Genomic DNA, 27,701 nt, shown 5'->3' on the forward strand with positions numbered 1-27,701 from the left:
CATAAAAAAACAAACAAAACAAAAAATAAATGTAATAGATCATAAAGGGTTCTTTTGATGTGAGATTTTGTTGGAACTCACAAACTACTGAGTAGAATACGGAAGCAAGGTATACAAGGGAGCCTTCTCTTCAGTCGAGGCAAAAATGATGTGGCTGTGAACAGAAAAGAGGGCCTAATAAACATACAACAGATTGGGGAATGGTGCCATGTGAAATAGTTGAAGGAAAACGAAGGAGTCGATAAAGAATATATTCAAATAAAACAAAGTGCAATCCAGAAGAAAATATTTCTTGGAAATGGCAGCATTTTGGTCCAATACCGACACCCCCCCATTCCCCAGCCATAGTTTGAGTTTAGCATTTTTATGTAGCATTTACTTCTTGCCACAGTAATATATGCTGATGTGGCATCTATAGTAATAGAAGACATTGCACCATAGTGAGTAATCGGCGGTGCTACCGTTACTTAGCAAAGTGCAGACTCAGCGCACCATCAACAGAAACAACAGCTGCCCACCAAATAGCATTTGCCTCAAGAGATAATCCATTCTACTGTCTACAACAGGGGAGACAAGTGTCTATGACCAGATGGAAACTTGCAGAAAGATCCTTAAATAAGAATGTTTATGGCATTACATAAGGTGCTATAACAGCATATAGCAGTACATTAAAGCACCAGGGTCAATTATCTACTCGTTGTGTGACGGGAATAAAGTAGATGTTACATTAATATTCTTCTGCTTGCTGGAGGCTGAGAAATAGAGAACCCAACATAAAAAGCACAATATTGATGTGCTTGGTGTCTTATTTAAGCACAGTAATTATTTCAGTAATAATCTTCCTGTTACATGCTAAGCAAAGTACATTCCTTACCTTTGCCATCTGCTTGCTGATTTGAAGTCTTTGGTGTGCCAGCTGCAGTTCAGACGCTAGTTTTATTTTATCTTTCTTCAATTCATTCATAGAAGCGATCGCTGCCTGCTTCCCTTTGTGCAACGCTGATACTTGGTGTTGTAAGGATGTAACTCTTCCCAGCAAAGATGTCGGGGAGATGCCGTTGTGACTTTTCGGCTTTATTTCTTTCCGTACTAAATACAAGATCACAAAATATGAATTCGACATACATACTTTAGTGTACAGATAATGCTAAAGTTCGTCCCCAACTAAAAAAATACCTGGATGGAATTTGTACATACAGATAAGATTTCTCTTTTTAGGACAGGCTAGACTGGAGAGAATCCGGCCTTCTTCTTGTCACACAATATCAAACTCTGTTCACATAGGCTCAGTGATCAAGAGCAGTAAGAGCGCGTCTGAACGTTCGTTTACATACCGCTATGGAATTAACTATTTTTTCCAGCATTCTGGAATTCTTCTTTCAATTAATCAAAGACAAATATGTTGCAGATATTTTTCAAACAGGTTTTGAAAAAAAAATCCTGATAGACATTGGCTACCCTCTTAGGGTCCATCAGGTTGCCATCAACATTCATTTATTTGGGACATTAATAAACTCAATGACAACTGGATACATGCCTCTGAGTGCTGATGGATTACACTTCAATTTCACATTGCATCTTTTTCCGCTTGCCTTCTTGGATCGTTTGAAAGGTAGGCCATCCTTTAGAAACAGAAGAAACATACATACAGGTTTCAAAACATGAGGTCTTTTTATGTTGTCAACTGGAACAGAATTACAGAATTTCTCCAATGACTCCCAAAATTTCTGGCTCGGTTACCATACATCCTTAATATAGAGAACTAAGTAATCTTATGAACACAAAACTTTGTGAACACCTTGTTTAACTACTTTTCTGCTGAAATTGAGTAAAAGATTATAATAAAGTCTACCAGTCTACCTCCCCAAAGTTGTTTAGATAGGCTAACCCCAATAAGAGCACAACACTAGATGGCAGGGTTTTTTTTCCCATTTTTTTTTGTCCGAGCATCCCTGCCAATGCCAGATAACACCAACTTCATTTCAAGAGGCTTCCCAACCTCTTACTTTTATGTTGCATACCTTGATTGGCCAATAAGAGACTGTGACAATTCTGTGTTTCCATAGAGGAGGACACAATTATAAGCAGGTGTAGGAGAGCCCCAGTGATAACTGTTTATATATATATATATATATTCCAAAAGACTAGGCCACTTCAGATTCTTGACATGTGCATTTAAAGGAGACCAGTGATAATCAATGCAGTAGCATCCATCACCCATAGGGAATCATGTTAAAAACAATTACGGTAGGTTTTATATATACGCTTTACTCAACTCCTTATAATGAAATGTCTTCAATATTCTGTGGTATACTGGCTATTAAACAACCGTTGGTCAACAAACAAGCAGCTGATCAGTAGGTGTTTAGTGCTGCAAGTCAGCTGCTTGTATCTAACCGATCAGGAGTCTTTAACCCTGCACAACAGTTAGCCTAAATGAATGCTTATGGTTAGTCAAAATACTCTCAAATTATACTTTTAGCAACTAGCACAGTTGTAAGTCCAGCTCTAGACTATAATTCAGGCTGTATCGTAGGTCAGTACAAGAATTCACTAAAAGCATTAAAACAAATTAAAGTTGGCCAAACCAGTTGAGTTTTGAAAGACTGGTCAAGCATCTAATGTATATGCTCAGCCCTCAGACTCTCCTGGCCAAATAAACTAATGTGAGAGATACGAGTGGTTAAACAAGCCAAAAATTCATGTGTATGGGGAAATAGGGATTTTTGTGTTACTCACCGTAAAATCCTTTTCTCCGAGACGCTCATTGGGGGACACAGGACTGTGGGTGTATGCTTCTGCCGCCAGGAGGCTGACACTAAGTAAACTTGAAAAAAAAAAAAAAGTTAGCTCCTCCTCCATCGTATACACCCTGACACTGGCTACCAGAAACTCCAGTTTGGTGCAAAAAGCAGTAGGAGAACAAAAACACAAAAAAATAATATAACAGCATAAATACAGAAACTTTATGTCTAGAAAAGATCCTACTGACTAATGTAATCAGATAAAAGCAGCCATAAGGCTACCAGGGAGGGAGCTGTGTCCCCCAATGAGCGTCTCGGAGAAAAGGATTTTACGGTGAGTAACACAAAAATCCCTATTTCTCCTTCGCCTCATTGGGGACACAGGACTGTGGGATGTACTAAAGCAGTCCCTGGGTGGGAAAAATAACTCACCAGTAAAAGACAACCAGATAATGTTTGTCTACAAATGTGCCACTGCCGCTTGAAGAGTTCTTCTAATCAGACTTGCATCTGCAGAGGTCTGGGAGTGGACATTATAATGTTTGACAAATGTATGCAGACTAGACCAGGTCGCAGCCTTTCAAACCTGTTCTGCTGAGGCCTGGTGCCGAACGGCCCAGGAAGCCCCCACCGCTCTAGTCGAATGAGCCTTGATTCCGGCCGGAACCGTCCTGCCCATGGAGCGATAAGCCTCCTGAATGGTCGCCCTTATCCACCTGGCCAGGGTAGATATTGAAGCCGCGCATCCCTTCCTGCGACCCTGCGGAAGGACAAACAGAGCATCTGTCTGGCGAAAAGGAGCCGTACGGGAAACGTAACTCCTCAGAGCCCTCACCAGATCCAACGTATGGAGAGCTTTTTCTACATGGTGCGTAGGTGCCGGACAAAAGGAGGGCAGAACAATATCTTCATTGATGTGAAATGATGAAACAACCTTCGGCAAAAAGGACGGTGCTGGTCTGAGCACCACCTTGTCCTGATGAAAACGCAAAAAAGGAGGACGACAAGAAAGAGCTGCCAGTTCCGATACCCGTCTTATAGACGTTATGGCCACTAAAAATACGACTTTCCAAGAAAGAAACATCAAAGAAACCTCTTGAAGAGGCTCAAAAGGAGCGTCCTGTAAAGCCCTTAAGACCAGATTAAGGTCCCAAGCTTCCAAAGGAGTCTTATAAGGAGGGACCTTATGAGCGACTCCCTGGAAAAAAGTCCTGACTTGACGATTAGGAGCAATCTTGCGCTGAAGAAGGACTGATAAAGCCGAAACCTGCCTTTTAAGGGTACTAGGAGCAAGCCCAGAAACCAGGCCTGCTTGAAGGAAGGCTAGAATGTTAGGGACGGAAAAACGCAGAGGAGGCAGCCCGCGCTCTCTACACCAGGAAAGAAACACCTTCCAAGTGTGATAATAAATCCTGGCCGAGACGGACTTACGTGCACTGATCATGGTATTAGCCACTTCTTGAGAAAACCCAGCCTGAGTTAAAACCCAAGATTCAACGGCCAGGCCGTCAAACGTAGGACCTCTGAGTTCTGGTGGTAGATCGGCCCTTGAGATAGAAGATCCGGCCGATCGGGGAGCCGCCAAGGAACCCCGGCGAGAAGTTGTACCAGGTCTGCATACCAGGTCCGTCGAGGCCAATCCGGAGCGATCAGGATGGCCGGCACTCTCTCTGATTTGATCTTCTTGATTACTCTCGGGAGCAGTGCCAGAGGAGGGAACAGATAAGAGAGATGAAATTGGTTCCAAGACAGTACCAGCGCATTCACGGCGATAGCCTGGTGATCTCGGTACCGAGAGACAAAACTGGGCACCTTGGCATTCATCTTGGACGCCATTAGATCCATGTCTGGAGTTCCCCAAAGATGGCATATCTGCAAAAAAACCTCGGGATGGAGAGACCATTCCCCGGAGGCTAGACCCTGACGGCTTAAGAAATCTGCCGCCCAGTTTTCTTCACCCGGAATGTGGACTGCTGAGATCACAGAGTTATTTCTCTCCGCCCAGAGTAGAATCAGTTTTACCTCCTGCATGGCTGTGGCGTTGTCCGATTGAATTCGGACAGGGCGACCCGCCAAAAGATGGTGAAAACGCAACAAGGCTAGCCGAACTGCTCGAATCTCTAAGATATTGATGGGGAGATCTGATTCCCGAGGAGACCAGCGTCCCTGAGCTGTGTGATGGAAGAACACTGCTCCCCAACCCATGAGACTGGCATCTGTTGTGACCACTAGCCAATTGGTTGGGGGAAAGGGCTTCCCCCTGAGTAGAGATGAGCTGTTTAGCCACCAAGAGAGAGCCTGCTTGATCTGGAAAGACAACCGAAATTTGCGGTTGAGAGAGAGAGGATTTCTGTTCCACACTGATAGGATTGCTCGTTGGAGGGGTCGAAGATGAAACTGTGCAAACGGAACCGCCTCTATGGTTGCAACCATCTTTCCTAACACCCTCATCCCGGACCGAATCGTATGAGGGTATGGTTGTAGAAGATTCCTCACTTCCCGCCGAAGGGCTAGGACCTTGTCCTGGGGAAGGATAGTTAGGGCTTGAGAGGTGTCGAAGATCATGCCTAAAAAAGAGATTTTTCGAGACGGCTGTAGGGATGACTTCCTTAAATTTACCAACCAACCTAGACGGGAAAGGGTGTCCAGAGTGATGCCGACATTTTCCCTGCAAGACTGAAATGTCGGTCCCTTGATCAGCAGATCGTCTAGGTATGGCAAGACGACTATACCTCGGGAGTGCAGAATGGACACCACAGTCGACATGACTTTTGTGAACACCCTGGGAGCGGAAGCCAGTCCGAAAGGCAATGCCGTGAACTGGAAGTGTAGATTGTTTACGGCAAACCGGAGAAATCTTTGATGGAGCGGAAAGATGGGAATATGAAGATAAGCATCCTGAATGTCTACTGAGGCCAAAAATTCTCCCTTTTCCAGAGAGGCGATGACCGACCGCAGAGACTCCATCCGAAAGTGTCGAACGCGGACAAACTTGTTTAAGAGTTTGAGATCTAGGATAGGCCTCACTGCTCCATCCTTTTTGGGCACTACAAAAAGATTGGAATAAAAGCCCTGAAATCTTTCTTCCTTTGGAACAGGAGAAATGACACCGCTGATACGGAGAGACTCTATGGAATTGAACAAGCTTTGACGAAGAGATTTGCACCTGGGAAGACGGGAAGGGAAGAACCGGGGAGGAGGGAGACAGACCAGCTCTATCTTGTAACCTGAAGATACGAGCTCTGCCACCCACTGGTCGTGGATTACCTGAAGCCAGACCTGGCGAAATAAAAGTAGACGTCCGCCTACCTTTTTGGAGACGCCCGGAAGAGGCCTCCAGTCACTTGGCCGAAAATCTTTGCGTCCTAGATCCTCTAGATCTAGAAGACTGGGGACGCATTCTTCCCCCCTGGCTGGCCGTATAAGGGGTCCGACCGTCTCGGTCCTGATTGGGCCGACTCTGCGCAGGAGAACCTGATGCTAGGGCCCATCTGACATAGCGAAAGGTTCTAAAACGAGCCTGAAATTGGCGCCGAAAAGGCTGTCTAGCCCTCTGCTGAGGAAGAAACTTACTTTTCCCTCCTGTGGAGTCAGAAATGAGCTGATCCAGCTTTTCTCCGAACAAACGACCACCCTTATACGGCAGGGATGTAAGAGATTTCTTAGAGGTAGAATCAGCCCGCCAGGACCTTAACCAAAGGGCCCTTCTGATGGCAATAGCATTAGATGCAGCCGAGGAAGCACAATCTGCCGCATCCAGAGATGCGTTAATCAGATAGCTACCGGCCATAGCTACCTGAGACGACATTTCAGCCAATTCTGCTGACACATTACCTTCTTGGAGAGCCTTAGATAACGAGTCAGACCAAGATATCATAGCCCTGGCAACCCAAGTTGCTGCAAAGGAAGGAAAAAGTGCTGAGCTTGAGGCCTCAAAGACGGAACGAGCCAAGCTCTCTATAAGACGATCCGTAGGATCCTTAATCGATGAGCCATTAGGGAGAGATAGCAACGTGTTAGAGGCTAAACGGGACACTGGAGGATCTACAGACGGATTTTCTGCTCAATCACTACAAAGTTCCGAAGCAAAGGGATACCTAGCCTTCAGAGCTCTTTGCCCATAAAAGCGTTTGTCCGGGTGCTCCCGATTGCGTCGAATCAGGTCCTCGAACTCAGGATGAGAGGAAAAAACCCTATGGGCCCGTTTAGTCCGCTTAAATGAGACCTTATGATCAGAGGAAGAGACGAGCTCGTCTTCTATCCCCAAAGACTGATTGACAGCTTCAATTAGGCTGTCTACTGACTCCTGAAACCCAGGTTTATCAAAATTAAGAGACCCTTCCGACTCGTAGTCAGTCTCAACTTCACCGCTTTCTGCAGGGGAAGGAGAGCGAGATACGGAACTCCAGGATGCGGAAGCACCTGAGTACCTGGGAGACGCTTTGCGAATCCGCTTTCCATGCGTCTGTCGAGTGAGAGCGCGGCCCCTGCAGGCCGAAGACTCCTGAGACCCCGAGGCCCTCTCTGAGACAGGTGGATTACCGGTCCCGACCGCCGGGGTCTGCAGCGATTTGATCGCTTCAGTAAGGGACGCCATGGATTGTGACAAGGACGTGACCCATTCCGGTGGAGCTACCACAGCGTCTGGCTGAGGGACCGGAGCCGGAGAGACTACTGGAGGACTGGCAGGGGGGACTCCTGGACACGTTCAGAGTCACAGGCCTCACAGAGGCGATTACTTTGGGCGTGCGGAAAAAGGGCACTACAAGATACACAACTGGAAAAAAGAACCGTGTGAGTCTTAACCCTTCTAGACATAATGATCCGTAAAGCTATACCCAGGACCAGAGACTGGGACAAAAAGAATGCTTCAGCCAGATGCAGGAAGAAGCACTTACCCCAGTCCTGTGTCCCCACGAGTACCCAGATGGATCCTAAAAGCACGATGCGGAGCCCAAAAAAACGCTGTCTTATAGCACAGCAGGCCTTAGGGGGAGGGACCGCCAAACGATGCTGCGGCCTGGAGCAGGCCCAAAGCCGGGGCCTCAATTTTTTTCCCCCTTTAGAGCGAGGAGAGCCGGAACCGGAAGTGACGCGCTGGAGGGGGCGGAGCCTCACAGCGCGGTCCGAAGGCCGGAAGTCCCGGCTCCAGGAAGCTGCCCCATGCCCGAAGCAGCCAGGCAGGGCCAAAGCCTATGGGGGGACAGCAGCGCCGCCCATACCCGCGCGCCGCTCCCACACCGCGCACCGCCGGACCACGCTGCAGCGTAGCTGCGCTGCAGCGCCGTAAAAGATTCCTCACTCCGACATAACGCCACAGCGCCGGACAACGCTGCAGCGCCGCAGACCTAACGCAGCAGCGCCGGACCAATCACGCCGCAGCGCCGCGCCGGCCTCCGCTGAAAAGAGGCACCGCACTCCCGGAGGACGCAGCAGCAGGTAATGCCAGGAGCCTCCCTTGTGATACCGCACTCATCAAGGGGTAGAACAAATGACGGTGCAGGAACCCTATCTCCATTATCCCCAGGATAAGGAGAGGGACCGTCCACCACCCCAGCTAACACCCGCAGGGGTGTAGAAATCCAGGGGGAACACACGGACATCTTACGGGCACCTGTACAGCCTGGAGTCTAGCTACCTCAGGGTGGTCAGCGCTAAGTCCGGTGAATAATCCCACGTAGCGGGGAAGGATACGTGGAGAAATATCGCACGTACTTGCCCGTTGATGGTTTGGGGAGATCGGACCCTCAAAAAGGTCCGTCGCCCCTTCAATCCAAAGATGTTGAAAAAATCGGGTCCAACGATCCAGGACCCAGAGATGTGCCTCCTTGAGACACTAAGCATAAACTGGAGTCTCTGGTAGCCAGTGTCAGGGTGTATACGATGGAGGAGGAGCTAACTTTTTTTTTTTTCAAGTTTAATTAGTGTCAGCCTCCTGGCGGCAGAAGCATACACCCACAGTCCTGTGTCCCCCAATGAGGCAAAGGAGAAATCAGGAGTGATATCTGTGGGATTAAGAACCATTTGGGCTGACACTTATCTATGGTGTATGGGCATCTACAGTAACTCAACTGCTGATTAAACATGGGTACTTAAGAACCTGATAAATCAAATCTGAAAAATCCACAGCTTTATAATAACAGAAACAATACAAATGTCAAGGATTAAAAAGAATTCTGAAGGTAAACCAGGTAGTGCACAAGATTGAAATGGGTTAACTTGGGTATCAGCAGAAAACAATACGTTAAAAAGACATTAAACAGGCAAGAGCTACAGATGGAAAAGATTTAAAGAGGATCTTTCACCAAATTTTTCATGTTGAACTGGACACACGATGTAATTGTAGCTGCAGAGCGGAAAATAAACCCGTCTTTTTTTGTTCAGAGTCTCCGTTACGGAAATATTAGCAATCAAATATTTGGCACTTAATGATTAACTTAATTCCAAGTGGGTCTTATTAGATAGTTTTCACTGGGAACGTGTACTTCTGCCTCCTGTATGATGCTGACCAATCAAACAGCCATCAACATAAAAGTGCAGCAGGACCTGCGATGATGTCACCAGGGTTACATCACCTGAATCCACAGGTCCGGCCTAAATAAACACTGAAGATATATTACACAGTACAGAAGTGTTGAATCATTAAAGGGTTTGTCCAGGGCTTTAAAGGGAACCTGTCACCCCGTTTTTTGAGATTGAGCTATAAATACTGTTAAATAGGGCCTGCGCTGTGTGTTCCTATAGTGTATGTAGTGTACCCCGATTCCCCACCTATGCTGAGATATAACTTACCAAAGTCGCCGTTTTCGCCTGTCAATCAGGCTGGTCAGGTCGGGAGGGCGTGGTGACATCGCTGGTTCTTCCTCAGCTTTACGTTGGTGGCGTAGTGGTGAACAAGCAGCGCGCGATCTGCGCTGTAATCCCTTGCATCGGTGGGGGCGGCCATCTTCCTGGGGCCGCGCGTGCGCAGATCGAGTGCTCTGCTGCACGGGGCTTCAGGAAAATGGCCGCGGGATGCCGCGCGTGCGCATTAGAGATCGCGGCGGCCATTTTCCCAAAGCCGAGATGCAAACTCGGCTTTGGGAAAATGGCCGCCGCGATCTCTAATGCGCACGCGCGGCATCCCGCGGCCATTTTCCTGAAGCCCCGTGCAGCAGAGCACTCGATCTGCGTACGCGCGGCCCCAGGAAGATGGCCGCCCCCACCGATGCAAGGGATTACAGCGCAGATCGCGCGCTGCTTGTTCACCACTACGCCACTATGCCACCAACGTAAAGCTGAGGAAGAACCAGCGATGTCACCACGCCCTCCCGACCTGACCAGCCTGATTGACAGGCGAAAACGGCGACTTTGGTAAGTTATATCTCAGCATAGGTGGGGAATCGGGGTACACTACATACACTATAGGAACACACAGCGCAGGCCCTATTTAACAGTATTTATAGCTCAATCTCAAAAAACGGGGTGACAGGTTCCCTTTAACACTGATAGCCTATCCTTAGGCTAGGTCATCAAAGTGTGATCGGTGGGGATGCGAGTCTCAGCGCCCTCAACAATCAGCTGATCCCGGTGTCAGCTGGAATTGCTTAGTTACGGAGTTGAACAGCACTGCTCCGTGGACGGAATAGTGGCTGTGGCAGGGCACTGAACATCAACCCCTTATTTATTTGGATGTGCAGTACCCAGCTACGACCACTATAGAGTAGATGGAGCTGTAGAGCTCTGTAACGGAGCAGTTCTGGATTAGACATTGATGACCTATCCTAAAGATAGGCCATCAATGTTAATGTCCCAGACAACTACTATAACTGAAGTTAAAAGCTCATTAGGTGCTAAATATTAGTTGGAGTTAGTAACTCATTAGGTGCCAAATATTTGATTGATAATATCTCCGGAGCGCCTTGCAGCCACTTAATACAACCTGTGCCCAGTTCAACAAGAAAAAGTTGCTGTTAGGCTACGTTCACATTTGCGTTATTGTGTTGCGCCGGCGACGCAACGCACAACGCATGCAAAAATGCATGGTTTTGTGATGCATGCGTCCATTTTTGGCTTGCTTTTGGATGCAAAAAAAATGCAACTTGCTGCGTCCTCTGCACCCTGACGCTTGCGCCAAAAATGACACATGCGTCACAAAACGCAAGACAACGCATGTCCATGCGCCCCCATGTTAAATGTAGGGGCGCATGACGCATGCGTCGCCGCAGCTGCGCCCGACGCAATGCTAATGTGAACATAGCCTTAGGTCCTTTTTAAAGAAACTGGAAAACAATGATTCCATGAGCCACCGATCTGATAAGTTAGATCAGAACGTTTTGCGAATGTGAAGTAAATTCTAAAACATTTAACAGAACCATAGTCTTCATTTATTTTTCCAGAAATAAAGACTCTCCTTCCATGACAGTTCAAAAATGAGATATTGGAAATACTAATTAGTTTGAAACTAGCCAAAAATGTTGATGAGGATAGCAATTCAAATTGAATTAAACACATTTCCCGAAACCAATTACATATTTGATATGGTAATACAAAACAGTAACATAGTCAAGTTAGAGATAAACTAACCATTGTGAACCATGAATGTTACTATTGAATGTATCATCACAAGGCCATCTCATTGCATTTATGACCTTTAGTGTCAATGGCACACTGATCAGTATGACTGCACGTGACCTCGGAGCAAATAACAATTTTAAGTGGTATGCTCAGGCGTTTACAAAAGAGTATTATAAAATAATGTCCTGTGCCCTGTAGGTTGGTTTCAGGTTCACAAACACAAAAATACCAAGAGACCATATATTTTAGTAATTCTAATTAAAATTTCAAAGGATTGACTATTTTTTTTTTACTGTTTTGTTTGAGTTTATTTTATGTTTTTTTTTTTTTTTTAATTATGAAGTTGGATTTATACATAGCAGATTTTGTGATGAATAGAATGGAGATTTGTGCAAAGACAGGTGCTTTACAGCGCTGGGGTCCCTTTACAGCGCTGGGGTCCTGTGTTCAAATGCCACCAAGGACAATATCTGCAGGGAGTTTGTATGTTCTCCCCACATTTGTGTGGGTTTCCTCAAACTCCTATTTGCTACCACACGATACCGAATTTAGATTATGAGCAGTGATGACTATGGCCCCCATTCATCTATGCTTTTATGCCATTTTCGCCGAGCTCCGACAAGGGGGGGCGAAGCGGAGGTGTGACTGGTGCATGACAAAAGGTGGCTTTCAATACGCCACAAATCTTTCTCCAGCAGCAACCGGAGGAGGTTTTGTAGCGAGGTTCCTACAGAGGTGTACGCCTTTCATCCAGCACTCTTGATTCATGAAGAGGCATAAATGTCAGACTGCGAGAAATCGCCTCATCAAGACTGGCATGAACAACGCTGGCCTTCATGTATCGAAATAAGTTTGCAAATATGGAATGTATAAGCAAGCATAATAAATAAACTATCCGTGCTCTGCTTCTTATAAAAACAGTAGATTTGATTGTCTTAAGAAGTGTTGGAGTATGACTTTTATCCTGTCTTTCCAAAGTCTCCATTCCACTCTTCACATACTATTGAAATGTCTGGCACGGTTTTTCGACCAAGAGGCGGCATCTACGGGACATACCAGCTGCTGTGACATTTCATACACCCACACTGTTACAGTGGTTATGACACAACAGAAAAAGGGTATTACCTTTACTTTTGAAAATCAGTTTGAGAATTCTTAGAGTACTACTCTATGTGATCTGTCTTTTTCCATTAATCTTCAGATAAGTTTTTGTTTCAATAACTTCTGTGACCATCAGTTCCATTCATGTGAATAGGATTGAATGCGCATGGAATTTCTCCCAGTCTGATTTTAATGAATGGAATGATCATAAATCTTATTCTGCCACGTGTGAACTTATCTTATGGGCAGGTCGCTGAAACCACTGTTTACCAAGATGTTTCTAAATTAAAAACACAACACTAATTGTAAAACATTAGACAAAGAGCTTTGGAATTATTTTGGACCACTAGATTAAGAAAATCTGTGAGTTATTTAATCCATTCATTAAATGTATATTTCTTTTATTCCTTCATGAGAACATGACGGTTAGAAACATACATACATGAATATTTCCATTTCTTACTTTTGTTCTCCAAGCGACATTTCTTTCTTCCACGGCACTGCTTTCCTCTGCAGATGTGCTTGTAGGCTGTAGTGCCGTTTTTACAATAATTTCTCCCATACTTTCAGATGATTCACTCTCAACATCACTAATTAACAAGTAAGAGAAATATTAGTATGACATTATTTACCATATTATCATATAAGATGTGACAACACAGCATTTAATCTTCATTATTCAGACGTCTATTTTCAGTAGGCCAGGAGACACATGCTATTATCTTTATGCTGACTTTTGAAATTATGTGTTTTTCTTTGGTTGGCCAAGAAACAGACTATTGTTCATATGAGCCTGGATGTTGATTTTTGGGTTGCTGTTTGCTGCAACTGTTTGTCTGCTACTTTTGAGGGATATAGGGTAATTAAACAATATATGTTTGTTAATATGTTGATTACACATTGTACCAGGCCAGCTAGTTTGTTGACATGCAAAAAAGAAGTACAAACTATGCAGATTGATTAAATACTCAAACAATGAGAGTTAAACTCATCCCATCCCCCCCCTGACCAGTGGATGATGGCTTGAAGGACAGTTATGAACTAGATAAGGAGGATATGCCTCTGTAACAAAAGTGACTTGACAGAACAACAGCCAGGCAACATAGCTCCATTAAGGGGGACACAGATTGGGATTCTACAGGATGCCAAATTAAGGGCACTGGCTAGAAGCAAACAGATCCGCTCCACTGACTATCACAGAACACATGGATACATTCGGAGAAGCCAGGTTAGGACCATTTGGTCACCTGGCCTCTATTGAGACGTTCGTAGAATCTTAGAGGGTTGTGACCCTCCGGTCACGTGGAGCCTATAAATACGATTGGAGTAGCCAGGTTGGGACCATCCGGTCACCTGGCTCCATGGAGACATTTGGGGAAATTATGTTGGGACCATCCGGTCACCTGACAAAGGATACGTTTGGAGAAGCCAGGTTGGTACCATCTGGTCACCTGGCCACGTGCCTCAATCGACTGACAGATTCCTTAGCTTGCCATTACCTCCTTTCTGTGATTGTCCACCAAAAGCATGGTGTCACAGGTGGGGGTATTCAGCCCTGTAAGCCTCGAAGCTGCATCTGCTCATCCAGACGATACAGCGAATGGGTGAGATTCTGTAATTTTGCACCATCTTGGGTATTTTGCTGGGATTGTTCTATAGGTTATTGTCTGTTGGTGGTTCATTAAGGTCTGAGTAGCATTATGCCCACGGGAAAGGAGAATGGGCACTCAGTGGGATGAGCGCTGGTCCATGCGGTAGTAGACTAGAGCACCCAATGACCCAACGTGTCTCCGCATAATATATACCGCTCTGGCAAAATTTAAGAGACCACTGCAAAATTTTCAGTTTGCCTGATTTTTCCTTTTATAGGTATACTTTTGAGTAGAATGTAAATTGTTCTTTTATTCTATAAACTACTGACAACATGTCTCTGAAGTTACAAGCAATACATTTTGTATTTATTTTCTGAAAATGAGAAATGGTCAAAATAACAAAAAATGTATTGCTTGCAGACCTCAAATAATGCAAAAAAAAAAGTTCATAATTATTTAGAAACAACAATATTAATGTTTTACCACAGGAAGTTCAGAAATCAATATTTTGTGGAATAGCCAAGATTTTTAATCACAGCTTTCATGCGTCTTGGCATGCTTTCCACCAGTCTTTCACACTGCTTTTGGGTGACCTTATGCCACTCCTGGTACAAAAATGTAAGCAGTTCTTTGTTTGATGGTTTGTGACTATCCATCTTCCTCTTGATTACATTCATTCAGTGGGGTTCAGGTCTGGAGATTGGGCTGGCCATGACAGGGATTTGATGTGGTGGTCCTTCATCCACACCTTGATTGACCTAGCTGTGTGGCATTGCGCATTGTCCTGCTGGAAAAAACAGTCATCACAGAAGGAGAACATTGCCTGAGCAGAAGGAATCAACTGTTTTTCCAGGATGACCTTGTATGCGGCTTGATTTATACGTCCTTTGCAAAAGAACAACCTGCCCAATTCCAGCCTTGCTGAAGCATAACCAGATTATCACAGATCCTCCACCAAATTTCACAGTGAGTGCAAGACACTCTCCAGGTCTCCGTCTAACCATTAGACGACCAGGTGTTGTGCAAAGCTGAAAATTAGACTCATCAGAGATTACCTTACTCCAGTCCTCTATGGTCCAATCCTTATGGTCTTTGGCAAACTTCAGCCTGGCTCTCCTTTGCTTCTCAATGATGAAAGGCTTTAGGAGCCTGTTACGAACTGTTCTTGCCGTGCACTTCACCCCAGCTACCATTTGCCATTCCTTTTGTAGGTCACTTGAAGTCATCCTACAGTTGATGAGTGACATTCGAATAAGATGAGGGTCATCCCGGTCAGTGGAGAGTCGTTTTCGCCCTCTGCCGGTCTGTAGCTTTGTTGTCCCAAATGTCTGCTGCTTGACCTTGTTGTAATGGGCTGCCGTCTTAAGTAATTTTAAGGATGGAGACAACATGACGCTCACTGTGTCCCTCTGCTAGTAAAGCCAGAATTGATCCCTTCTTTTCCTCACTCAAGACTTTTCTTTTCAACTCCTTTGGCATGGTTAAAAGTTATTTTTTCATCCCTATTACTTTTGGGATATTACTAGCACTTGTTCTGCCATCCAGCTTGTCCTATTGCAAGAGAATTGTGAACACCACAGCAGGGTTTTTTTATACTTTCCTTCGTTAAATAAGATTTGGTTCAGGTGATCACCTAATCAGAAGCACATTAAGAAGAATGAGGTGTACTCTGGCTGGAATTCAACTGACACTGGAATGGAATGGCTGTCAGACATGTAGAGAAGCTGATTTTTACAAAACTGTGCAGTGGTCTCTTAATTTTTGCCAGAGCTGTATGTGATAACAAAAAAGTCTTAAAGTGAAATATACATAATTAAGGCAGATACAATAATACAGGTGGTTATGTGTGTTATGTGATATTTTTGTGTGTTTTGATGGAGAGGAAAGAGGAGACTCCCCTCAAAATAGGACAGTCCAGAGGGTGGGCTGCATAACAAGACTAATTTGTATAATCTATAGCTCCTAAGAGACATGGGGACTGGTTCCTCAATTTTTTATGCTGCAAAAGGGACGTAAAAGCTTTGAAAAGTTGTAAAATGTTTGCGCAATGTGGAGCTGCACAAAAATTGAGCCTTTTGGCGGATTCATGTCACCTAAAATGGGCAAACCTTGGGAGCAATCACCCCCCCCCCCCCCCGCAATTTTGAATTTGAATTAATCTATCGGCGATTTCTACATCAGAAATACTATTCCAGTCTCTGATTGGAGTAGAATTTCCAGGGCAGTGCAAACCACTTACTAGAGGCCCCAAATTTATTAAGTGACATGCGCCTCTTAATGAATTTGCAGCTCTGTACTCTTACAAATCTATTGTAGCGCTAGCTTACACTAAGCCAGTGTTGTTGAATCGGCTCTATAATTTTTTTTTAAAATTTTCTGCCAAAATAGCTGTTTAAAGCTATTGATGTGGGGAAAGTTGCACTTTTGAATGCAACCAACTAATTTACCATGTAATGTGCAAACAAAATTTGGACTAGAAACCTAATATTTCTGGCTAAAGGGAATATCTCAGATTTTTTTGTTCTATGTAATCCGAGAGCAGCATAATATAGGACAAGATAGCCTGATTTCAGTGAGATATCACTTACTGGACTGTTTGGTGTGGTTTTGGTTGAATCTCTGTTTTATCTGTTGTAGAAGTGGCCAAAATGCTGAGCCCTGCATAACCCAGCTTACACCCGTAACAGGCCGCTTTTTGTGTGCACTGTACATTGTTAGTAAGCGGCCCATCAGTGGTGTGGGTGGAGTTACACAGAATAGCTAGATTGCAGTGGACATGAGACCTAGTCAAGCAGTGATAAAACACTGATTGTATTGAAACTACAACACTGTGTCCCTAGAATCAGGCTCTCTTGGGCTATATTATGCTGCACTCAGGGTAAATAGCAAACGCCTGCTGACAGATTCCCTTTAAAATAACCAATTAAAATACAGACATTAACTAATTCAATTTGAATTTTCTCATATTAATAATTTAACAGGATATTAAGTATTCTAGGCTTCTGTACAACTACTTTAATATAAGCGAGAAAAATGAAGTGTAGTAAAAAAAATAGTGAGTATGTTCATTCAAGTATAGATTATACTGCAAGATCTAAAGACTATGGCAGCGATTTATCACAACCAGTGATTTTGAGTCGGACACTCCTGATTCATTAGGAGTGGTGTGCACCTCCATGCACCACTCCAGATATCTTACTCCAGTCTCTACAGCTCAGATAAAATGGGAATGCTAATGGGAATGCTTTATGGCAAACTCAACATGTATTTACAAGAGGATACATGCCACTGTTATTCAATATGTGGCTCTTTTGGGGTTGAATCTAAGAGAATAGTGAATATGCAGATTCTTCCTGGATCGTGTGAATGGAGAATAAAATACACCGATTTTTATATTTAGGTGTGGAATTATTAGCAGGGTTTAAGCACAGAATCCGCACCTAAAAGCTTAACAAATCCTGATAGTGTGAACACAGCCTATAGTGATTAATAATCTAAGGCCACATTCACACACTGACTATCTGTAAGACAAAACCAGGATTACAAACACTGATGGAAAATACTGAATGTCTCAGACAGTTAGTATGACCTTTACCTTGTTATCACATAAATACAGGTAAAGTAATACTAAAATAATTACCGTATCTACGCTACAGAAAAAAATACCTTCCACATATTTACTAAAAGATCACTAAGGAGCAACAGCCCTAAGTTGATAAAAGTTTTTTCTTTTTTTTTAATGAAACGTTCAATTAAAGTTAGCACAATGACTGTGCATAAAACATACATGAAATAATTAGTGTGGATGGGTCTTAATTTAAGAGATGTTAAACAGCTTGTAGACATCTGGTAGCAAGCTGAAATGGGTCATTTAAAATTTATCTAACTAAATTAAGAGGGGAGGCGGCATTTCCTCCAGGATCGACATGTCACAAGATAACTAAATGGACTTACTAGGCTTGCCTGGGAATCCTTAGCTGTCAGTGGTGAATATGCAAAGGGCCAGCAAATTAAATCAACCTGCCAAACTGTCAATTTCAAGCCTCATGACTGCATGAAAATCGCATCACTGGAAGAAATCAAGCATCGCCTTCTTTTGGGTTTCTTGGCACCTATTCAACTGCTCATACAGTTGTGGCTAATTTTGCATGCAAATTTCAGTCAATAAGCTCAGAACAAGACCTCCCAAGATATTTCAAAGGATCTGACAGCGTTTTTTCCTGAATACCAAATCGACAGTAGTTGAAATTCAATCTCCATTTGCCTGTACTTTGCATATGCACAATGTCCCCTCCTCAGAGTAGAGTTAATGAGAGCCGTACCTGTCTTCACTCACATCCTCCCAGCCGTCTTTGCTAAAGTTCTCAAACACGCTGCTCATAACCTTGATATATTGATTAAGAAAAGCTTGGTGACGTCTCCGGGAGATCTTCCTGGCTTCATTTTGTTTAACCTTGGTTCCCAATTCTTTCCTTCGGCCTTGCCTATTCGCTTCTTTTGGGACAGCAGGGGCTGATGCTATGGCCTTGTCTAGCGTGTCCTGTAGGAACTGAACTTGCATTACCAGTTCCCGATTTGTACTCCTCAGCTTGTTGTTGCCTGCCAATAGTTTCTTCAGGGATGCAACTTCCCTGCTCAGGTCATGCTTCCTCCACTCTAGAGCCTCTCTGGCTTGGTTTACTTCCAAAACTTTCCAATTCATTTCCTGCAGCTTTCGCTCTTTTAAATCTGCATCTTTTTGTAGACAAGTAATAGAGCGCTTTAGGAAGACATTCTGTCCCGTTAACTCTTCATTGGCCTCCTTCAGTTTCTTAGCCACATCCTCTAATTCAATCAGTCTCTTCTCCAAACAGCTCACCTACGGCAAATCATAAGGATTCAATGTTAAGTTGTGATCTGTACTTTATTGCTGTCCAAATTATATTACGCTTCATTGTCAGCATGTTGGGTATAGCTGTAGAAAATGGATACTATAAAATTCAGTACAGTTTGAGATTCGTATATAACACACACAAATAAATAATTCAACACAAAGCTATATTAAAAGAGGTTATCCAGGTAATATATATATATTTAAATGTGTCAGATTGTGTTAATATAATAAAATAAATTATATCCATCCTCCTTATTCCCCCGTAGGACCTGTTCCAGAGCTTGCCTGGTGTCTACGCCATGGTCCTACCCTAAACATAACAGAAATGGTCACAAATACGTAGCATGGTGGGTCACCATTTTTGCCTTGTGGTCCTAGGTTCAAATCCCACCAAGGACAACATCTGCAAGGAGCTTGTATCGTCTCCCTATATTTGCATGGGTTTCCTCCGGGTTCTCCGGTTTCCTCCCACACTTCAACACATACTGATAGGGAATCTAGATTGTGAGCCCCATCGGGGACAGTGATAATAATGTTTGTAAAGCATTGTGGAATACAAGCAAATAAAAAAAAAAAAAAGAAATGCCTATCAATCCATTAGCTGCCAGCATAGGTGATCTGCCTCAGCCAGTAATTGATTTGGGCAGGCTTTTCTGTTAATTTACATTGTGTTGAAGGTAGTACCAGAAAGCAGATACCAGGTTTTAGTTAGAACAGGGGATCGAGAAGAGGGAAGGGAATCTCTCTCGCTATATATATATATATATATATTTATTTATTCTTTAAACGGAATCTGTCAGCAGGTTTTTGCTGTGTAATCTGCAGACAGCAGGAGATAGAGGCTGAAACACAGAATTCAGGGATGTGTCACTTGTTAAAGTGCGTGCTGTTGTTCACTAAGGCTACTTTCACACTAGCGTTGTTTGCTGTACGTTGCAATGCGTCGTTTTGGAGAAAAAATGCATCCTGCAAATGTGCTTGCAGGATGCATTTTTTCTCCATAGACTTGCATTAGCGATGCACTATGACGTATGGCCACACGTCGCATCCGGCGTGAGACGGATGTGTCGTGTTTTGGCAGATCGTCGGCACAAATGTAACTTTTTTTGTGCGTCGTGTCCGCCATTTCCGACCACGCACGCGTGGCTGGAACTCCGCCCCCTCCTCCCCAGACCTTACAATGGGGAAGCGGATGCGTTGTAAAACTGCATCCGCTGCCCCCATTGTTCATTTTTTTCACAGTATGCGTCGGTACGTCGGGCCGACACTAGTGTGAAAGTAGCCTAATTGTGACGGATTTATCAGTAAGAGATAAACATTGCTGGACTGGTCCAGCAACTAAACATCTCACTGTCTATGGACATTGTATATACAGAGCCTGGTGTGGGCGGGGTTAGCTTTCTCTGCTCTGCTTCATGCTAAATCTAAAAGCTCTGATTGTGAGAACGGCTGCACCCGGTAATCTAAGCGAAACATCTTTGTATTCAGCTTCTCGGTCTATATCAGGCTGCTTTCAGATGAGGTAGCAAAAGCCTGCTGACAGATTCCTTTAAGTAGCTTTATGCATTTAAAAAAAAAAAATATTCCCTGGGATGCCCCAGTAAAAATATGTAATTTAATGTACTGCAGTTCAAGAAAAATGAAACAAATAACAAATTTAAAAGTTACACTTGACGCATAACACAGCCAGTTATGATTGGATTAAAAGTTTTATATTTTTAAATTTTTCAGTGATTTTTTTTGTTTTTGTGGAACTGTATTAGATCAAACTCAGACAGCAAAGCTAATTAAATCAGCCACTTCTTTATGAAAATGTGAATCGTACATAGAAGACACCTCCTGGTCTTTCTCTGTCTAGGATTTATTAGTAATATTGACCAAGAATAAAAATTACAATATTTAAAAAGAAGAACGGCACTCCTGAAAGCAAACCTGGAACATTACAGCCCATGGAGTTGGGGCAGCATCCTTCAAAACGCTGAGAATCGTTAACACACGTCCCCTTAAGCTATTGGTATTTTCAATTCGTCTCAATGTTTTCTTTTTTTCCTATCTGCATAATGTTATACACCGCAAGTCAGTCAAGATGATTAAAAGAACACAGAACATGCCCTCTGGGCTTAGACCCTTTTGTAGCAATGTAGCACTTTGCATCTGCAGAGATGAAAATTTATACCTGGCTAATAAAATTAGAGATGGGATATAAAGATGATAACTTCCAACAAACTGGGTGACATTCTAAACTGCAGCCCTCAAATGATTCCAATTACTCCGTGCGCCTTCACGTAAATGAATGTGAGCACTTCCTGTTTGCCGAGTTATTATTTTAACATGATGTTTGTCATGCCATAATAACAAGATGACAGCATTCATTACCTGACCATATGGCATTTGTTATCCGTACAAGCAATGAACTCATTTGCTCTAAATTATTGTATTTTTTCAACAAGGTAACTCATACACAAATGCACGGATGTCTGGGTCTGCAATTATGGCCTGTGCTACTAAGTGTGCATTTTTTCACTGAAATTATTATACATACAGCAGAAATTGAAGTTGTTGTTTTTTTTTGCAAATTTACTACTAATATAAAATTATTGAATATCTTTGTATCAATTATTCCCAAAAAAACCCTTGCATCATTTTCTACATTGTTGTTGGAAAAACCCTGACCATGCAATATTGTATACCACTTTACAAAATACTTAAACTTTGTAAATTGAAAGGTAATCTATCACCTGTTTTTGCCACCTAATCTGAGAACAGAATTATGTATGGGTAGAAACCCTGATCTCGTGATGTGTCACTTACTGAGCTGTTTAGTGTAGCTTTCATAAAATCAGTGTTTTATCAGCAGGAGATCATCACTAGAGGACTAGTAAACTAGATGCCATGTAGTCCAACCACGCCTCCACCACTGACTGGCAGCTTTCTGTATACTCTGTGTATGGGTAGAGGTGCCAATCAGTGTTTTGGGTGGGGTTATACAAAGCACAAGATTCAGATAAACTGAGAGATCGCAAGCATAAAAATTACAGCAAGCAGCCCAGAAAATGATCTAGATGGAATCAGAGTCTCTGTCTCTAATTCATGCAGCAAAATCCTGGTGACAGATTCCCTTTACAGGGAACCTGTCATGCCCCCAAACACTATTAACCTCCAGATAGATGACAAATCTCCAAGTTAATGCTGTCTGACCACCTTACTGAAAGTGCGGAGTGGCTGCAGACTGTAACCAGACCCTGGCACTTTGATTAACAGCTTGCTTCTCAGCACATCTGTGCAGAGCGAGCTGTCAGAGTACTGGCGTGTTCAAAGTACTGGCGGCTCCTAGAGGAATAAAGTTATTTCCTCCTAGGAGCCGTGCTTTCAGTAAGGCGGCCTGAGAGCATTGTAGCGCTATTAACCTGCAGATTATCCCCATAACTGTAGGTTAATTACGTTTGGTGCTATGACAGGTTCCCTTTGAGTCCCCCAAAAATAAGGCGACGTCAACATGCTGTTCATAAAATGAAAGATACTGATCTGAGAGTGTATAGTTTTTATACCTCACATATCCCCAGAGTACTGGGCACCATGTATTCTTACTTACTCCATAATGTAAATTAATACGCTTGTTACATTGATATATTTCCCTATTCCCCCCCCCTTCCCCTCCCTATCCTCCCTCCCCCCGCCCCCCTTCCTCTCCCGCCTCCATTCCCTATTCCCTTTTTATCTCAAAATAAAAAATCTTTGGGAAAAAAAAAGTACAAGCAGCGAAACAGAAAACTCCTCTTGCTTGAAGGCATAGATTTTCACAAATATTCTTCCCCCTAGGTTCCATACGGACTGTGTTTAAGGAGAACCTATCAGGTTACCAAGGCCCTCCAAACTGCCATCATTATGCATCAAAGCCATATTTCTGTATTTTGCTGAAATCATTGATATACCCAAATAATCCTTGTGTGTGCTTTAATCACTTCATTGTGGTGTTCGCTATAAGTAAATTATTAAGGACTAGTCCTGCAGGGGGTCTATTCCCCCAAATTAATCATGCCTCAGGTCCAATCATCAAGCCCCCTCGGCGTGGTTAACATTTGTTCTACTTTCCCTGTTATATATTCAGTGCAGGAAACTACAGGATAGACTTATTTTTTACCTTTGGGACAAAGCAGTTTTTTTTTTTATTGTCACATTTCAAGTGCCAGATTTTCTTTTTTTTACATAGCTGTAGGTAAGCTTGCTCTTTGCATGATGAGTTGTATTGGTCAGTGATAACTGTTGGGGTACATATTTGCCACAAACATTTATGTTTTGTATTTTAAATGTTATTCATTGTGCTGCAAAAACATGTATATTACTTACCGGTAATGTGTTTTTACGGAACCCATGACAGCACCAACGAGGGAGGGGATCCACCCTTCAAGGACAGGAAACCTTCAAGATAAAATGGGCAGCTCCTCTCTCCATATCAGTGGATTACAGAGCATGAGAGGATCTCCGAGTTAGTGTACACATATCTATACACATTTACACAAATTATTCTTAACCACAACCATAAGTGGTGTTCTATATTCAATCACCCACCAACCAGAAGGTGATGAACTTCGTAATGGGTGGGAATATAAGGGTGCTGTCATGGGTTCTGTAAAAACAGATTACTGGTAAGTAATATAAGTATTTTCCCATCACCCATGACAGCACCAATGAGAGAATTACTCATTTAAGGAGGCGGGTAACTAATATAAGTATTTTCTTGTCACCCATGACAGCACCAATGAGAGATTTACTCATTTAAGGAGGCAGCCTGTAAAACCCTCTTCATAAACGTGAGATCAGAAGAGGCAGACAGATCCAGTCTATAGTGAGTATAAAAGGTGGAAGGTGATGACCACGTAGCTGCCTTACAGATCTGCTCTAAGGACAGGTCTGCTCTTTCTGTCCAAGATGTTGCCATCGCTCTGGTAGAGTGGGCCCTCAGGTAGTCAGGGACCGGTCTTCCTGCTCCTGTATAGACCAATTTGATAGCCTCTCTTATCCACCTGGATTGGGTACCATTTGAGACTCTCATTCATCTCCTAGAGCCCTGAAAGGATATAAAAAGAGCCCTATCATACCTCCAAGATTTTGTTACTGATAAATAGTGAAGAAGGCATCTCCTAACATCTAGGATGTGAAGCTTCTCTTCCTTACTATAACTAAGGTCTGGACAGAAGGACGGCAAAGATATCTCCTGTGATCTATGGAACTTAGGCTAGGGTCACATTGTGTTAGTGCAACCCGTTTAGTGCTAGCGGGTTGCGCTAACGCAATGTTTTTAATGTGGCCACGTCCCGGGGTCGCGGTAACGTCCCCGCTCTCGCAGATCCCCGATCTGCGAGAGCGGGGAACGGACCGCGGGCGCGCCTCGGACGCTGCAAGCAGCGTCCGCGGCGCGCCAGGAAACACCGGCGCGTCGCTAGCGCGTGCCGAACATGGCACGCGCTAGTGCTGCGCGTTCCCATTGCCGTGAATGGGCGCGCTAACGGATGCGTTGCACGGCGTTAATTTCACCGTGCAACGCTGTCCGTTAGCGCGTTCCCATTAACGCAATGGGAACCAAGCCTTAGATACTACTTGATACTACTTAGATAGAGTAGTCTTAAAACCTGACTCTGCCTATCTTCTATAACGAGGGTAAAGGGAGGGTCTGATGACAAGGCCTGTGTATCGCTCTCCCTTCGAGCAGATGTCAGAGCTACAAAAAGTATAGTCTTTAGAGTAATTAACTTTATGGACCCTTCACTCAGAGGCTCAAAGGGGGCTTCAGTCAAAGCATTCAAAACCAAGTTTATTTCGCATGGAGGGTCCCTGCCTGCTGGAACTGGTCTGGGTCTAGCACATGCTTTAATAAACCTGACAACCCACTGATTACCCACAAGGTTGTAATTATAAAGAGCACCTAAGGCCGAAACCTGGACTTTTAAGGTGCTAACCGCCAGGCCTTGTTCATGCCCCCTTTGAAGGAACTCCAGGATTTCTCTTAGAGACACCTTTCCTTCCAGAGTACAGCCCGAGGATGACAAGAATTTTTTCCAAGTCCTACCATAAATTTTTGTAGTAACCAGTTTTCTACTGCTTGAAGATGGAATACGGGCCCCTGAGCTAGAAGGTCTTGGATCTCTCAAACGACCCATGGTTCTGAGACTGATCTATTTCTCAGCCAAAAGAACCAGGGCCTCTTGGGTAACTGCTGGAATCAGACAAATCGAGGGGAATGCGTAGGCCAGGGTGAAGTCCCATCTGATCTGGAAAGCATCCACTGCCTGAGGATTTTCTTTTGGATTCAGGTAGCAGAACCTTTCTACTTGGCTGTTCTGCCGAGTAGCAAAAAAGGTCGATCGCTGGACACCCCCACATGGAGACTATCCGCCTGAAGAGCCGATAATGAAAGGATGAACCCCTCTGCAAGGCTGAAAATATGCTTGGTAATGTGCTTTAAGGAACGGAAACGTGTGCCCTCCTGATGATTCAGGTATACGAACATAACCTGGTTGTCCGAAAGAATCTTTACATGGTGGCCTTATAGGAATGGTAGGAGACTGTATAATGCATTCTCTACTGCCAAGAGCTCCCACATGTTCGAGGAACCCTCTTTCTCTACTGCTGACTATGTTCCCTGGACCAGATGGTTGTCCAGATGAGCTCCCAACCCCCTGGGACTGGCGTCTGTGGTGACTACCCTGATGACTTTGGAAACCAAGGGACCCCCTCCAGAAGGGATTCTATTTTTAACCACTAGTGCAGTGAATGTATTACTTTTCGATGCAGTGTCAGTGTACCTTCCAGATATCCCTGTAAGGAACGTTGGCTTTCCAACAAGCACCACTGCAAGTCTCTTGAGTGCATCTTGGCCTATTTTACCGCCGGGATACAGGAGGTGAGGGACCGCAAGAGGGAGACAGCGTTCCTGAGGGACATTACCAGATCTTGAACTGATCTGGCAAGGAGACTGGAGAACTTTTCCCACTTTTGATCAGGCAGGCAACACTCCTACCGACGAGTAAGAGCCCCAGAAAGATCTGTGTCCTTTGTGGAGCTAACATTGATTTTTCTAGGTTTAAACACCAACCTAAATCTTTAAAGATGGTGGCTATCTCTCTCACTTGACTCTGGTAATGACAGACCGACCCACTATTAGGAAGTCGTCCAAGCATGGGATAACCAGTATGTTTTTTTCTCTGAGGTGGGCCGTAACCTCCGATCTTAGCTTTGTGAATACACGAGGAGCCACTGCCAGGCCAGAGGAGGGCCCTGTGCTTGAAGTGCCTCGTGGCACCCCCTACTGACACTGCTACACTGAGAAACCTCTGAAGCGCTGCATATATTGGCACGTGGTAATACATTTCTTTCATGTCCAGGGCAGCCATATAGCAACCAGGAAAGAGCAGTTGTATTGCTGACCTTGACATCTTAAACTTGGGAATCTTCAAGAACTTGTTCAGGCCTTTCAGGTTGATAATTGTTCTGTATGAGCCGTCCGGCTTCTTTAACAGAAACAGGGGAGAATAGTAGCCTTTCCCTTCTTATCCTGATGGAACTTCCTGCAGAACGTACTTCTCTAGGAGGCTTAGTATCTCTGATTCCAAGGCTACTTACTCCGAGATGGATGTCCGTGGAGCAGTTATGACAATGCTATCTAGTGGATATCTCAAGAACTCCAGATTTAACCCTGATCTCACCATGCTGAGAATCCAAGTGCTGGAGGATATTTTCTCCCAGGCCAGAATGAAAAAAGAGAGTCTTCCTCCCACCTGGGGTAGGGAGTCATTTAGAGGGCTTCATACTATCCTGGGACAGATTGCCGAATAGGTACCCCTTGCTTTTCCTTGGCTGATCCTCCCATCAACTTTGTTCCGTGGTCAGTATCCTTCTGCTGAATTTCCTCCTTCGAAGGACAACAAGGGAGGTTTTGGGAACCATTTCTTCTTATCAGCAGATTTCTCCAAGATGTCATCCAAAGCTCAAATGAATAAGTACTGACCATCACACAGGGGAGAACAGTTTCCCTTTTGCTTATACGTCCCTTGGGCAGCCTTTTAACCAGACTGCTCTCCGGCCTGCGTTAGACATTGTGGCAGATCTTGCGGCCACTCTGGCAGATGTGTCTGATAAGAAGGCCCCCGCCCCCTTGATTACTGGGAGTTTGGCCAGAATGGAGTCCCTGGGTGAATTTTCCCTCAGCTGGTCTTCCAACCTACTCAGCCAGACCATAAGAGACCTTGCTGTACAGGTTGCCGCAATGGCTGGCCTCAGAGCACCTGCCGATGATTCTCAGGTAGCCTTGAGAAAGGTGATAACCTTTCTATCGAGGGGGGGTCTTTCAGCAATCCAGTGTCTTCAAAGGGAAGGGATGATCTCCTTGAGGTCTTGGATATAGCGACATCCAATTTTGGTTCTTTATTGCAGGGTGAGGCTTCTTCCTCAAAGGGTTACTTCCTTTTAAAGGAGGATGGCAGAGGCCCCTTCTTATCTGCCTTCTCCCATTCCTTTTTAACCTTTTAATGACTGCCAATACGTCTTTTTACAGACCTGAGATATAAGAGAATAGCATCCCCATACAGGTGACAATCCAGCAGCTGTCGGTTGTACGCTATAGCTGACAACTTGCTGCATCAGCCACAATCAGTGTTGGCACCCTCCATATCTGTTTAACCCCTTAAATACTGCTGTCAATAGTGATTACATTATATAAATGGTTAACAGAGTGTGGGGGTTTCCTTTTTATCCCCATTGGCACACTCAGAACATGATTGTGCGGTCTTAATGTTTGCCATGGCAATTCACAGCCAAATAACTGCCTTAGTGTCTGCC

General features: G+C 44.1%; 1 protein-coding gene across 1 annotated transcript in view; it reads right to left on the minus strand.

Moving 5' to 3' along the window:
• CNTLN (centlein) overlaps nucleotides 1–27,701 on the minus strand; it is a 537,174-nt gene that overhangs the window by 166,899 nt on the left and 342,574 nt on the right. Inside the window, exons 16-19 of the mRNA XM_069766280.1 lie at nucleotides 18,316–18,851; nucleotides 12,865–12,991; nucleotides 1,538–1,622; nucleotides 875–1,089 (exon numbers count right to left, since the gene is read on the minus strand). Of these exons, the coding sequence (XP_069622381.1) occupies nucleotides 875–1,089; nucleotides 1,538–1,622; nucleotides 12,865–12,991; nucleotides 18,316–18,851 (963 nt within the window). The remainder of the gene's footprint in view (nucleotides 1–874; nucleotides 1,090–1,537; nucleotides 1,623–12,864; nucleotides 12,992–18,315; nucleotides 18,852–27,701) is intronic.

The sequence above is a fragment of the Ranitomeya imitator genome, chromosome 1, assembly GCF_032444005.1.
Source record: "Ranitomeya imitator isolate aRanImi1 chromosome 1, aRanImi1.pri, whole genome shotgun sequence".
In the NCBI taxonomy this organism is placed as follows: Eukaryota; Metazoa; Chordata; class Amphibia; order Anura; family Dendrobatidae; genus Ranitomeya; species Ranitomeya imitator.